General features: G+C 34.6%; 1 protein-coding gene across 7 annotated transcripts; it reads left to right on the top strand.

Moving 5' to 3' along the window:
• Nucleotides 1-2,508: 2,508 nt before the first annotated feature.
• Nucleotides 2,509-14,323, top strand: LOC11437498 (cleavage stimulation factor subunit 50). Of its 7 annotated transcripts, none has more exons than XR_005642123.1 (11): nt 2,514-3,079; nt 3,696-4,159; nt 4,279-4,536; nt 4,648-5,843; nt 6,054-6,426; nt 6,503-6,589; nt 7,336-7,447; nt 8,113-8,143; nt 8,292-8,364; nt 8,444-9,247; nt 12,994-14,323. XR_005642123.1 is itself a non-coding variant. In XM_039826713.1 (10 exons), the coding sequence occupies exons 5-10, from the start codon at nt 6,316-6,318 to the stop codon at nt 8,567-8,569; spliced, it is 540 nt and encodes a 179-aa protein (XP_039682647.1). In that variant the 5' UTR covers nt 2,514-3,079; nt 3,696-4,159; nt 4,279-4,536; nt 4,648-5,843; nt 6,054-6,315; the 3' UTR covers nt 8,570-9,313. The 7 variants fall into 7 exon arrangements, 1 of the variants encoding a protein (XP_039682647.1); XR_005642124.1 differs by lacking the exon at nt 12,994-14,323 and adding an exon at nt 12,447-12,801; XR_005642125.1 differs by lacking the exon at nt 3,696-4,159.
• Nucleotides 14,324-15,602: the final 1,279 nt, after the last annotated feature.

Here is a 15,602-nt window from a genome sequence, read left to right as displayed (position 1 = left end):
ATATTCCATCAACACGACCACACACCAACCAACAGTAGCTCCATCTCCACAAGTACAAACTTCTCCACAACTCACCATTACGCCTAACACGGCATCTCCCCATCAAATACCTCCACCTAATCCTCTTTTAGCCAACCCTCAACTCTCTCCTCAAATGACAACTCGAGCACAACACGGCATCTTCAAGCCTCGTTAACTACTTAATCTCCACACCTCTAGTTCAAACCAAATTTCTCCTTTGCCTACCAATCCTATTAATGCATTACAGGATCATAATTGGAAAATGGCCATGAAAGACGAATATGATGCTCTTATTGATAATAAGACGTGGGATTTAGTGCCACGTCCTTCTAATGCTAATATTATTCGAAGTTTATGGATTTTCAGGCATAAGAAGAAAGCTGATGGTTCTTTTGAGAGGTACAAGGGTCGGTTAGTCGGAAATGGTTCCAATCAGCAGACTGGTGTCGATTGTGATGAAACTTTCAGTCCAGTAGTTAAACCTGCAACTATAAGGACGGTTCTAAGTATTGCTCTTTCAAAATCATGGTGTTTGCATCAATTAGACGTTAAAAATGCATTCCTACATGGGAACCTTAATGAAACTGTGTACATGTACCAGCCTCCCGGTTTTCGTGATCCTCAACACCTTGATTATGTGTGTTTGCTGAAGAAGTCTCTCTATGGTCTGAAACAGGCGCCTCGTGCTTGGTACCAACGCTTCACTGATTTTGTTGCTACTTTGGGTTTCTCTCATAGTGTATGTGATCACTCCTTATTCATCTACCACCGTGGCGATGACACTGCCTATATTATTCTTTATGTGGATGATATCATTCTCACCGCATCATCCGACACTCTTCGCCAGTCCATCATGTCTAAACTGAATTCCGAATTTGCTATGAAAGATTTGGGTCCTCTCAATTACTTCCTCGGTATCTCAGTTACAAGACACTCAGGTGGTATGTTTCTTTCTCAATAAATATGCCGAAGAAATCATTGAGAGAGCTGCCATGTCATCCTGCAAACCAGTTTCTACTCCAGTAGATACAAAAGCGAAACTTAATGGAACCTCAGGCAACCCATATCATGATCCCTCTGAATATAGAAGTCTTGCTGGTGCACTGCAATATCTTACCTTCACACGACCTGACATCTCTTATGCCGTTCAACAGGTATGCCTTTTTATGCATGATCCAAAAACACAACACATGACTGCTTTGAAGCGAATCATTAGATACATTAAAGGCACAAGCACTCACGGCCTCCATCTCTATCCCTCCACAATTGACAAACTCACCACATATACAGATGCTGACTGGGGAGGATGTCCAGACACCCGCAGGTCCACGTTCGGTTATTGTGTTTATCTTGGAGATAATTTAGTTTCATGGTCTGCTAAACGACAACCAACTCTCTCTCGTTCTAGTGCATGCAGAAGCGGAGTATCGTGGTGTTGCTAATGTTGTTTCTTAATCTTGTTGGCTTCGAAATCTTCTATTAGAACTTCAGTGTCCTGTCACGAAAGCCACTCTGGTATATTGCGATAATGTTAGTGCTGTCTATTTATCAGGTAATCCCATCCAACACCAACGCACAAAACACATTGAGATGGATATTCATTTTGTGCGAGAAAAGGTTGCTCGCGGTCAAGTTCGCGTAATGCATGTTCCGTCACGCTACCAGATAGCTGACATTTTTACTAAGGGTCTTCCGCTGCAGCTGTTTGATGACTTCCGAGATAGTCTCAACATTCGTCAGCCTCCAGTTTCGACTACGGGGGTGTATTAGAATAGGAAATATTCTTAGTCAACCTTTGTATTGAATAGGCCTTAATTTTGTATTGAATAGGCATTTAACACTTCTGTGTATATACATATTTCATATATGAAAGAGGCAAGGCAATTATTCTATTAATCATAAACATTCAAGGATTTTTTTTCAATTTTTTTTTTTAGTTTAGAAGACATAATATTTCGTTATGCATGGACTGATTTGATAAGATAAATAATTCTATATAAAAGGTAATAGAATCTTTTTTTTTTTGACAAGAAAAGGTAATATAATCTTAATCTTTGGAGGATAAATTTATAGATTTATTCATAAGTTTTTTTTTTTGACAAAATAAGTTATTATTTTTTTTTATAATGTGTCTAGTGGAAACAAAAATTCGAAAACAATTTTAAAAGGAGTGGTTATATCTTTGGAGGATAAATTTATAGATTTATTCATCATATTTTTTTTTTATAATGTTTCTAGTGGAGACAAAAATTCGAAAACAATTTTAAAAGGATTGGTAATATCTTATTAACTTTTGTTTTTTTAGTTTTTTGGAAAATGATTTTAAAAGTGACTAAAACACCATATATGGCCCATGGAGAAGCTGTCAAGAAGCAACTAATCTCCATTATTGAATAGAAGCTCCATTATTGAAAAGAAGCAAATTATTGTAAAGAAAGTGCCACGAAATCAAACGCTTAAAGTTCATTGTTCATAATAATAATAATATATCCTTTTTTTAAGTGTGATAGATTCATTCACGTTGCCATATCAAATCCTCTAAACACTTGTATATTCAGATGGCTAGCAGCAACAACTCATCTTCAGCTCTTGTGACTTCTTCAAAGAAAAATCATTATGATGTGTTTGTCATCTTTAGAGGTGAAGACACTCGCAACAATTTCACTGATTTTCTTTTTGATGCCCTTCAAACAAAAGGCATTATTGTATTTTTGGATGACACTAATCTTCCAAAAGGTGAATCCATCGGACCCGAGCTCATTCGAGCAATCGAAGGATCTCAGGTTTTTGTTGCATTCTTTTCAAGAAACTATGCTTCCTCAACATGGTGTTTGCAAGAATTAGAAAAGATATGTGAATGCATTAAGGGATCAGGAAAACATGTTCTTCCTGTTTTCTATGATGTTGATCCTTCTGAGGTGCGGAAGCAAAGTGAGATTTATAGTGAAGCTTTTGTCAAACATGAACAAAGATTCCAACAAGACTCTAAGAAGGTGTCAATATGGAGGGAAGCTCTAGAGCAAGTGGGGGATATCTCTGGTTGGGATCTACATGATAAGTAAGTAACTTATAGTTTTTTTTTTGGCAAAAAATATAAGGTGAATGTGAAGAGATGATGCACGAGTCTAGGATATAAATTCAAGGTTTAAATATGTCTTTAGTCGTTGCACTTTCATCAGATTTTGACATTGGTCCCTACACTTTTTTTTGTTTGGAATTGGTCCCTACACTTTGTAAAAATATTGGTATTGATCCCTCTGTTAACTTTCTGTTAAAAAAAAACACAAAACTATTGGTATTGGTCCCTGCACTTTGTAAAAATATTGGTATTGGTCCCTGCACTTTGTAAAAATATTGGTATTGGTCCCACTTGGCGTGAAATGATTGGGCCACGTGGCACTCCGTTGGTTTTGTGTTTTTTTTTTTTTAACAGAAAGTTAACAGAGGTACCAATACCAATATTTTTACAAAGTGCAGGGACCAATACCAAACAAAAAAAAGTGCAGGGACCAATGCCAAAATCTGATGAAAGTGCAGGGACCAATGACACATTTAAACCTAAATTCAAAGAGTATGTTTTTTGTTTTCCCTTTAGAACAAATATTTGGTGTTCAAACTAATTTTTTTTTATACATGATGATATAATGTTATTGAACAACTTTTTGAACTTTCAGGCCACTAGCTAGAGAAATTAAAGAGGTTGTTCAAAAGATAATCAATATATTGGAATGCAAATATTCATGTGTTTCAAAAGATTTAGTTGAGATTGATTCTCCTATACAAGCATTACAAAATCATTTGCTTTTGAACTCGGTTGATGGTGTTCGTGCTATAGGAATTTGTGGAATTGGAGGAATTGGGAAAACAACCCTTGCTACGACTTTATATGGCCAAATCTCTCACCAATTTAGTGCATCTTTTTTTATTGATGATGTAACTAAAATTTACAGACTACATGATAATCCACTCGATGCACAAAAGAAAATCCTATTTCAAACTCTCAGCATAGAACACAATAAAATATGCGATTGTTACCATGCAACTACTTTGATACAAAGGAGGCTATGTCATGAAAGAGCCCTTTTGATTCAGGTTGTGGTCCCATAAACAAATTTGCAATGTTATGAAGGAGAATATGGTAAAGTAGCTGTTTAGAAATATAGAAAAGAAAAAAAACATATTTTCATTTTTATAAAAACTATAAATATTGAAAGTAATTTATTTTTTCTTTATTTTTATTTTTTTGCAATACTTTAGGAAAAACATGTTGAAGCCATAGTTTTGATTCATGAAAAGATGGTGGACTTTGAACACTTGTCAAAAATGAGTAATCTTAGAGTGCTCATCATCAATGCATATATCTCAAGAAGCCCAACGAGTCTTTCAAACGCATTAAGATTTATTCAGTGGGAGGCATATCCTTGCCAGTATTTGCCAACAAGTTTTAACTCCAATGAACTTGTAGAATTGATCTTGAAGAAAAGCAGCATTAAACAACTATGGAAAAACAAGAAGGTAATATAAATTCTCTTATTATTAATGTTTATTTTAGAAATATAAACCAATTGAAAATAATTATCTTTTAATCAAAGCAATGCTCTAGTTTTGTTGGTTTTCATGTCACAGTATCTTCCCAATTTGAGAACATTGGATCTAAGTAACTCCAAAGAGCTAGAAAAGATAACAGATTTTGGAGTTCCCGAATCTTGAAAAGCTAAATTTGAAAGGATGTGTAAAACTTGTGGAGTTGGATCCATCTCTTGGACTTCTAAAAAAGCTTGTTTACTTGAACTTAAAAGATTACAAAAATCTAGTAAGCATACCCAACAACATATTTGGTCTTAGCTCTCTTGAAGATCAAAATATGTGCGGTTGTTCCAAAGTGTTTGACTATCCAACATATTGTTTGCGTGTTGTTGCCTTTAGTTTTTGCCATCTAAGTCAAGTTCCCGATGCAATTGAATGTTTACATTGGCTAGAAATATTAAATTTAGGGGGAAACGATTTTGTGACACTACCTAGCCTGAGGAAGCTTTCTAAACTTGTATATTTAAATTTGGAACATTGCAAGTTGTTGGAATCTTTGCCTCAACTTCCTTTTCCTACCACTATTGGGTGGGAACAAGATGAGAACAACAAATATTACCAGATTATAGGAGAGGGAACGTTGCAGTAGCATGACACTTTCATGGATGAAACAATTCATTCATTCTGGCAAACCCACCATCCTACCCTGACTATTTTCATAGCATTCAAATAGTTACTCCAGGAAGTGAAATGCTAAGTTGGATCTCCTATTAGGCATGACAATAACAATAATGTCATTGGTTTTGTATGTTGTGCAGTATTTTCCATGACACCTCAGCATGGGTATTTTCCACCGTGGTCCCTTATGGAACTGACTTTAACTACAGATTCCAATAGTATTTTGAGGAAAATGAGTGTTCCAGTAATTCTCAATGGAGGTCTTATTACGCCCAAATCAAGTCACCTGTGGATAATCTACTTCCACAGTAGGTCACTCTTGTATCATTCTATGGATAGAATGCATGTTAACATTTTTAATGGTAAAGATTTGGTCGAGGTGAAGAGTTGTGAGTATCGTTGGGTTTTAAACAAGACCTACAAGAGTTCAACTTCACAATGATGAATCACGAAAATCTCTTAACTGGGAAATGCAAGATTTTGGCAATTGAAGATTAGACGCAACCGCAACCGCAACCGCAACTAGAACAAGAATCATTCATCTCACAAGTCATAATTACTTCACAGAGAAGAAAGTCAACCGCAATAACAATCTCCGCTGTCAACCACAATCAAAGGTAATTCAAAAGAATCTTGTTAACTTTATATTATTAATTTTTTTTCAATGATTTTGTTGGCAGAAGTGCGACTTACTTTTTCTGCTTTGCATTTTAGACTGAATTTTATAATTTGCGGGGTTTTTCCTATAATGTATCCGTGCCGTTTCAGTGTCTGTGTATCATTTTAAGGAACACTATCACTGAAATATGCTTTCATATCATCCACAGAAAAATATCTCAAACCTCCATATCAGCCAAAGAAACAGAAGAATCCGTGGAGGTACCAGATTCACCTGTTGCAGATGAAGTTTCTACTGAATCTCCACAGAAAAAATCTCGAACCTCCATATCATTGGTCGATTCATTGTTTGTGCTTGTTTGATTACTTTAGTTTGGTTTCTGAAGAAGATTTAGATGTGGTACAATGTTAAGGACAAATTTGGTCCCTGACACTCTAAAACTAGTGTAGTGAAGCCGACAACAGCCAAAAATGGAAAACAGTAGTAGTTGTAGGTCGGAGCAGACAGTTGAAGATGGGAAACTGTATAGACATCTTAATTCTCTTATCGTCTCTCATCTTCGTCACAACAATCTCACTCAGGTTAGTTATTACTTATTATATACATCTTTTCCTCTCAATTCAATTATTCAATTGATTTATTGTTTTTTCATTTCAGGCTGCAACTGCTGTTGCTTCAGCAACTATGACACCATTCAATGTACAAGCTCCACCCAACAAGATTCTTCAATTGGTTGCTAATAAGGTACAAACTAAACATGAAACATTTCGTTTATGTATGGTTTAAATTCGTTTTTTAGGGAGGGACCAAAAACTTATTTAACCCTTCTTCATTTATTGAGTATTGTGGTGGATATAATATATTTGTCCCTGAGAATGCAAAAACTGTAGTCTAGTTCTTTAAATACTCAAACGTCCATCAACTGAAATACTATGTATGGAGCCTCGATACTTCAAAATACGAAATGTGTGGGTGTCCACTGTCGTACTTGTATCGATACTAACAGATATGTGTTCCTAAAGTATCTTTATTTTATTATGGCTACTTCCTGATACTCCTCGGGCATAGACGATTTATACTCAATGTTTTAGTTTTTCTAAAAATACTTTTGTTGTTATCGTAACATTCGAGTTTGAATATATTATGTTATAGGTAGAAACTCTATATTTTCGTTTCAATCACAAGTATCCAGGCCGTATCATATCATGAATTTACAATTTTTCTCGTTTCTGTGTCGTACCATGTATCTTGGGCACCGTCACTCTACATTGGATGGCTTACCCCTATGAAAGACTAGTAATGACTTATATTTGGGGTGCTTAGGGATTAAAGTTCATTTTTTTTTTTTTTTTTGCATTCTTGAAGACTAATGAGTGTTGTGGTGGAATTTATAAAAAATTAAGCTGGGAGTTTACTCCTTTCTTTTGTGTAATCTAAACTTTCCCTTTAATGTGAGCATGAGGAAGGATTTTGTTCTAAAGAAATAACAGGGTCTTGCAGCGGAAAAGGATGATTTGCCAAGAGGGAATCATCTTCTCCTTTTCAAGATTTGGGTGCATCATTGCCCTTGCCTCGTCCCGGTGCAACAACCATTGATTTCAGGCAATTTTTTTACACTCGTTCTCCTGTTTTGGCTGCTTTTCTTTTGCATTTGAAGTCAATGGAACAGTTTTTAATTTATTGTTCAGAGAAATGCTTGATATCATGGTGTTTCATTATTGTTACAGAATTTTTTGGCATTGAATAACATTTTGTTCCATAGCTATTGTGGAGAATTATGACTTTTAGTTTAGCTCATTATTTTTTTGTTCTTTATCTTTATTAAAACTTGTGAGGAAAAAACAGTGAAGACTTGTCTATTTTCAGCTATGCAAGAGTTTAACCAAGGCTAACTACATTTCCTTTAATTGGAAATGAATAAAGTAAAAAGTTAGCATGCATGTTTGTAGGTTACCCGGATACGCCATTGCATATTATATGTAGGTCTTACTTGTTGGTGTATTTCATTTACCTGCTTTTAATTTTTGGTTGTAGAAAAGAATGATCTAAGGAAAGCAGGACTACATATTAATTTGAACACATCTTTTGATTATCAAAGCTTTCCAAATTGATATTTCATATTCATTTTCTTGCACAATTTGTTATCTTTTATTTTGGTCTCATGCTAATTATAAATAATGCTTTTAAGTTCCTTCATTTTCATATAGCAAATAAGATAGGGAAACAACCATTGATAATTGTTTTTTCGTGTAACATCTCTTTGCCAGATATAAAAGTTTCGTCAAAAAGTTTCCCAAGGTAAGCAATATGCATTCATAGCTTCATGATATCCTGCATTATAATTTCAAAATACCATACAAGTACAACATCCCCTACCATTGAGCACATGCTTTTTTTTACTAATTGATTTTTGGACTGATTGGCTTAATTTCTAGAAAATTACCAGGTGTGCTAGGTTTAGTCCTGATGGAAGATTTGTTGCCACTAGAAGTGCAGATACATCAATAAAACTATTTGAGGTGCTGCTTATCATTTAGACTAAATGTATTCCTCTTTCTTGACACAACTTTCAAACTTATGCTTCAATTTATTTGGCAGGTTTCAAAGATCAAGCAGATGTTGCTCCCAGATGCAAAGGATGGTCCTGTGCGGTCTGTAGTAAAAACATATTATGAAAGCCGGAGCAAAGGTTGCAATTTCATCTTATTTGCTTCATATTGTTAAATGTAAGCTTGATTCTGATTGTAATTTTCATGTGATTGTGACAATCTTGTCATTCTAATTTGATTTTGGATTGTAAGTTTGTACTGAATGGATTATGACAACATGTGTTATTTCATAAAAATGCTAGTTCCGTTCAATTTTTTCCCCCCGGTTTATCTATATTTTTTTAGCTGGTTGTATGTGGTTAGAATACTGATGTAAGTGTGTTACTTTGAGCAAATAATGCTGGTGTTAACAGAGTGTTAAGCTAGTTGTTTACTACAGAAGAACATTTTTTCCTTAATTAATATTCTTCACGGGAGACATTATCCTCTGCATATAAAGATTATTTCCATAAATAATGCAGAATTCAATCTTGCATTGTACTTCAATTTCTTTTCCCTAATACTGATAGCTTTGCAAGGTTCCTTGACTTCACTTTCTTAGGAGCTCTGCAGCTATTCTTACAGTGTTGGTATGAAGGCGTAAATCTATTTGACGATCCTTTCAGTGTTGGTATGAAGGCGTAAATCTATTCTTAGGAGCTCTGCAGCTATTCATACATGATGACATGCATCCCATTAGGAAATAGTTAGCAAAGGAACCTCAAGGAATTATGTTTGGAGAAGTACAATTGCAGGAATTATGTGCCATCAAAAGTTATCATCCTTGCTTCAAGAGTGGCCCTAGTGCGCAAAGGTATAATTGATTTTTCTTTAGTGATTTCAGTGTGTTCTGTTTTCAACATAGAGAAGAGCTTTATCACCTATTTTTTTTTTCATGAACATTTTCTTACAATATTATGTTACTTAAAAGAAATTTCGCAATTTTATAAGAAACACTGTTTGGTAGTAAAACTTGTGCTTTGCTGTCTGATAGCGATTTTCGCAAGTGTACGAAATCGTGCAAGTAATAAAATTAAAACGGTAAGACCGAGTGTCGAACTCGAGGATCGCGTTATACTGTCAAATAATATTTGTTACTTAATTGAACAAAAAGGTACGAGATATGTTTGATAGCAATAATGTAAATTAATCAGAAGAAAATTTGTTTTAACTTTATAATAAGAAAATTGTTGAGGATGAGGTTTGCTAGATGACTATCTTAAGTTAGTAACTCGAATATAACTATTGAATCAACTTATCGAATTATTACCGAATTCTCTAATTTATTCTTGCCCTAATTCCTTAGTGACAAAACCATTAATTCTAAAACAACTCTTAATTCCTTAGTGAATTTAAGATTAGAATTAAGCATAAATGAACAAGAATTCTCAAGTGGTTTCAAGGGTTTGCATCTATTCCTAGATTACAAAGGCAAGAATTTCTTATCTCAAAGCGTTTATAAATTCCACCCCCGTTTCACAATATAAACCGTAAATCAATTTAAAGGTGATCAATCAATAAAAGCATTAAGCATGGAGATAAGAAAAATAATTCAATAAGTTTCATCAATAAACATAATCAAATCACATGACAAAAGTATTCATCTAGGTATACTCATCCCCAATAACTTGGAGTTTAGCTACTCATGATAAGACAAATAAACAAAGAAAAGAGAATAAACCGGAAGAAATTTCCGACGCTGCCGACGTCACCCCGCATTGTCGTTCTCCCAAAGACTCCTTCCAATTTCCTTGTCGCTGTCTCCTCCTTTCCTGTGTTGTGCGGCTCCCAAAAGTCAGACTCCCACTTTTGCTGTAGCTGCACTCCTTTTATATTTCAAAACCAAGTGAAACCTAATTCCCCTCTTCTTCTTTTTTTACACATCAGCACAACCTTCTATTTCCTTTTTATTTCCTTTCACGTGGCCTACCCCACACAAAATCCAATTTCCTTTCTTATTACTTGAACCCATCAGCATAAGTGTTTGTTAGGCTACACTTTTAGTTTCCTTCAAAGACCACTAACAATGATAAATATATAAAAAGTAGTGTCAAAGAAATATTATTTGTAATTCTCCATCATTAGGTAATGCACAAAATCTTCGCAACTTTGATGGTAGTATTTCACTTCATTGCGTTCAATTTGTCAATCTGAAATTGGAGAGAGAGCAAAAACTCCAAGAGTTTGTAGCAACAAGAATAACCAATACAACTTGAAATTTTCAAAATCCTCTTTTTTGCTTAGTTTGACTATAAAAACACCCTTTATTGACTCAACTTAACTGAAAACTATTTAAAAACGACCGTAAAATCACTAACTATTGAGACATTATCACTGTCAAGTTAAAATTCTCCCATGCATTAGAAATGGAATTATGCATAACAGAGTCAACAGTGAAGGTGAGAAAAACACAGGAAGGGGGTTGAATTGTGTTTTCTTTTTCTTCTTTTTCTTGTAACTGAAAATGCAGTTCAGAAGCAGATAGAGTTCTACTTCTGAAGAGATATTCAGAACTAATTGCAGCGGATAAAACAGAGAGAGAGAGAGAGAGAGAGAGAGAGAGAGAGAGAGAAGAAAGACACAAGCAATTTATATAGGTTCCTTCCACAAACCGGAAGTCAGTCATATCCCCCTTGCACTTCCAAGGAGAGTTCACTATGTAAAATCTGATTACAAATGCTCACTACTAAACTTAGTAAGAGACTTCAAATGCTCAAGCACAACTGCAAGAGACTTCCTATGCTCCTGAACACAATCAAGAGACTTCTATTGCTCAAGCACAACTGCAAGAGACTTCTGAATTCAAACAGAATTACAAAGAAAATTGTTTGAAGTTGAACACTCGATATACAATCAGTGGTGTTCACAATATAAATCAGATACAGACTCTAAAGACTCTAGAATTCCTAAGATATAAGCTTGGGTTAATGGTGCTTTACCCCCTGTAATATAGGTCATTTTTTGTTTTCCCCCTGTAAAATATTTTTTTTGATTTACCCCCTTGTAAATTTTTTTTTTTTTTGAATACCCCCCTAATAGGTCATAAAAAAACGAAAAAATTCTAAAAAAAAATAATAAAGTCATTTTTTTATGACCTATAGGGGGGTATTCCAAAAAAAAATATTTCCCTGGGGGGTAAATCAAAAAATATATTTTACAGGGGGGAAAACAAAAAATGACATATATTACAGGGGGGGTAAAGCACCATTAACCCTATAAGCTTTGTTAAGAAATTCTAAGTGAACTTTGAAGTGGAGAACAATTTCAACAGAGTTTTGGCTTAGCTAATGCGTCGTATTGTTCTTATGAAACTCTGAGTCTTCACTCCTTCATATAGAGGTGTGAAAGAGACGTTGAATTGCCAACACATTCAAAATAGAGTCGTTTGAAGCTTTTGATCAATCACCAATGATCCTTTGCTTGATATGGTTATTGTCCTATGAAGGATCAATTTCAAATGCGTTCCCAATGTGAAGAAACATTGTTGCAGACAGAGCTGTTTTTCTTGTCTTGTAGCAGAGACAAAAACAGAGTAGTGGAGATAGTGATTGTACACTTCGTACAAACGTACTATGTCAACGCTCTTGAAGAATAAACATCCAATGTTTTTCAATCCTTTCAAAATAGCCTTGCTATACTTTTCCAGTCTTCTGCACTCTTAGACGAGTGTGAATCCTTGAAACAGCTTTTGAGGCTTTAAGTTGCATCTCCCGATGAAATGCAGTTTCTGGTGATTCACAGCTTCTGATGAACTTGCTTCTGATGACATCATCACTTCAAGAGCACTTTGTCTTCAGGAGCAGTTTTCTTCAGACGCTTTAAGCTTCCCTTTTTGTTGATGTACTTGCTCTCTATTTGTTCTTCCAAGACCACTTTAAGATGTCAAATTTTTATCTATAGTCCTGTACACTTGAACAAATATTAGCCTATCCAATTGACAATTTTTAATACTTTGTTATCATCAAAATTCTTGAGGATTATTATTGCTAAACACATTTTATTCCAACAAACAGATGCCAACGTGGCAGGAGCTGGAATGATGGACTGCTAAAATGAAGGTGACATTAGGAGAGCTTGCTCTTCTAGGGCATCCTTTATTAAGGACGACAGTGTTGTAGTGAAAGACTTGGTGAGGCAAAGTATAGCTGGTATTGGAGAGAACATTAAAGCGCGGCGTTTTGTTCGGTTCACTCTCGGAAAAATAGTTCAAAAAGAAACAGCCATACCGGCATAGCTTACAACGCTTTCAAGACAAGTATTTGTCTTTGCATTTTCATAGGAAGAAGTATGCTGCGGAGTGAGATCAATTTTTGAAAACAGAAATCTTGTTCTTCATAATAACCAAATGTTGATTAGGCGCGGACACATTTTACTGATCTGTAGTATTGAATTTACTTGAGGACTGAATTTTGTGTAATTCGTTTATGTTTTGAAATTATTAGTTGATGCATTTTTCAACTACAAGTTTCTTTAAGGTTTGAATTGTTTGTTTCATTAATTCTTGACATTTGTTACTACTATTGTAAAGGATAATAATCATTAATCATTGATCTATTTCAGATGATGGCAGAGAGAAAGCATGGGTACTCCAAACATGAAGAAGTATTGGTACCAGGTACGCGTATGGTACTCCTAACTTACATACCGAACTGTACTTATATTTACTTAGATGTTTCATCTTAGTTGGTGCAACAAACGCATGGACGGTGGAAAAATAACCAAAATTATTTTGCTTTTATATTGTATTTTAATTCTCACTCTTGCTTTTAATAAAAATAGTAGAGGGGGTGCACATAAAAGTAAAACTATATCAATGTACTTGAAAAATACAGGCAACATGATGATAGAATTAAAAGTATAGTAATTTACTTGAAAAATCTTTTTATTTTTTTATAGTGTTTTATATCAATGTACCCGTACCTATGCATCATAGGGCAAAGTTGAATATTTCGAATATTGTAAATTATGTGCTACTAGCATGGAAACCCGTGCCAAGCACGGGCTAGACTTTCGTCAAATTTAATATATTGGGTGAAGATATGGTATCATGCACATCTGTGTGGTCGCTTTGTGTTCAATGAGTCAATCAACACCAGTGTTGGCTCTCCTGTACGGTCCAACGACAATACCATATGCCGATTCAACTTTGTGGGGGAAACAATTGTTGTTCTTGGTGGTAGATTACATATGCAGAAAGTCTCATACTTGAGATAAAGAGGTCAATGTGTCAAGTGTTATTTAAAGTTCCACATTGAATGCAATAGTAAATGTTGAACAATATATAAGTGATATGACTCATATATTAATGACTTAAGGTTTAAGATGGAGATGTGGTTTCAAACTCACTTGTGTGGTTTCTTTTAATCTAACGTGATGATCAAACTCAATATATGATCCTCCGAAACTCACAACATTATGATGTACTGTTTTTTTAGTTTTTGGAAGTTATTTGTTTAACTTTGGCTTAATTACAGTTTTGGTCATCATATTTGCACTCACTCATATAATTTGTCCCTCCATTTCAAAATCACATAGTTTTGGTCCCTCTTTTAGATTTTATAAACTTAAAGATGGTGATATGTCATGTTTAAATTAAAACTTAATCAAAGTTTTCAAATAATTATGTTGGTATTGATCATTTTACATCATTGGATTGTATGTCATGTTATTTAAAATATGTCCATCATTGTTTTTCAGTCTTAAAATAAGATAAAGAGATCAAAACTGAGTGATCTTAAAATGAACGGACCAATTTCACGATTTACTAAAAATAAGGGACTAAAACTGCAATTAAGTCTTTAATTTTTGAATTTTAAATTTTAGTTTTTTGATGCTATTCTTTTTTTTGTGATTTTTTTTCATTTAACCTCTGTTATTCTCTTTCTTGAGAATTTATAAAATCTGAAATTGCTGATCATTTGTTCCTTACCTGTCATTTTGCTACTAATCTCTGGAAATGGTTTCAGCCTCTGATCCATTACTCCATCAATTGCAACTCCATTCTCTCTCTGTTTGATGTTTGTGAGAGAGGTTGGAGTTCAAAATGCAAGCTTACCATCATCTCAGCAATCATCTATATTCTCAATGCTATCTGGTCTTGCAAGAACTCTTTTAGATTCAAAGGTGAACAACCAAATATGAAATCAACAATAACGCAGATTATAGCAAATGTATCTATAGCTGGCAACCTTACCAAGTTAGCTACTGGTTCTACAATTAGAGATTTCACTGTGTTAAAGGCTTTCAAAGTGAATACACATTATCCTAATGCACCTAAGATCACTGAAGTCATATGGAGCCCCCCAATATTGCACTGGATCAAGTGCAACACTGATGGAGCAGCTCTTGGCACCACCGATCAAGCAGCTTGTGCAGGTATTTTCAGAAACCGAAATGGAGAAAGCCTTGGCTGTTTTGCAGCTAATTTAGGGATTGAAAATGATTTTTATGCTGAGCTCATGGGAGTGATTTTTGTTGTTGAATGTGCTATTAAGAAAAGATGGACTCATCTCTGGATTGAAAGCGATTCAAAATTGGCTAACTTGGCAGTCAAGTCATCTAATATAGTTCCTTGGCAGATAAAGAATAGATGGCTAAACTGTTTGCATTTGATGACTGGTTTGACCTGTATGATCACACACATGTATAGCGAAGGAAATCATTGTGCTGATAAGCTAGCCAGCATAGGGTTAACCGTTGATGGTTTCACTTGGTGGTCTTCACCCCCTGTTAATATTAGAGCAGACCTTGTCAATAATAGACTTGGTCTCCCCTATTATAAGTTCTCTAATTTTACTTTGAGGGCTTGGTTTGGTCCCCCCTCCTTTTTGTACCTCACTTTTGATTTCAATATATTTTGGATGAGGCCGTGATAGGCTCATCAGTTAAAAAAAATATATATATTCTTTTGGTTAATGGTGGGAAATGATAATAGAAAATTGAAGATGTGTTATGTTGGGTTGATAAATACATGTTTATTACATATTTAAAATTACGTGGCGTTTTTTAATTGAATCTAATTTTTTTGGTAAAATGATTATCTAAAAATCTTCAACTCCTTCAAAAAACTCATAGATTTATCAACAACTCACAATCTTTCTTATACTTTCACAAACAAAACACACAATACTTATATTTTCTTTTTCATTTAGCTTCTCTCATATTCAAAT

This window comes from Medicago truncatula, chromosome 6, assembly GCF_003473485.1.
Source record: "Medicago truncatula cultivar Jemalong A17 chromosome 6, MtrunA17r5.0-ANR, whole genome shotgun sequence".
Classification (NCBI taxonomy): Eukaryota; Viridiplantae; Streptophyta; class Magnoliopsida; order Fabales; family Fabaceae; genus Medicago; species Medicago truncatula.
Note: the sequence above shows the minus strand (reverse complement) of the source record. Positions and strands in the feature narration are given on the sequence as shown.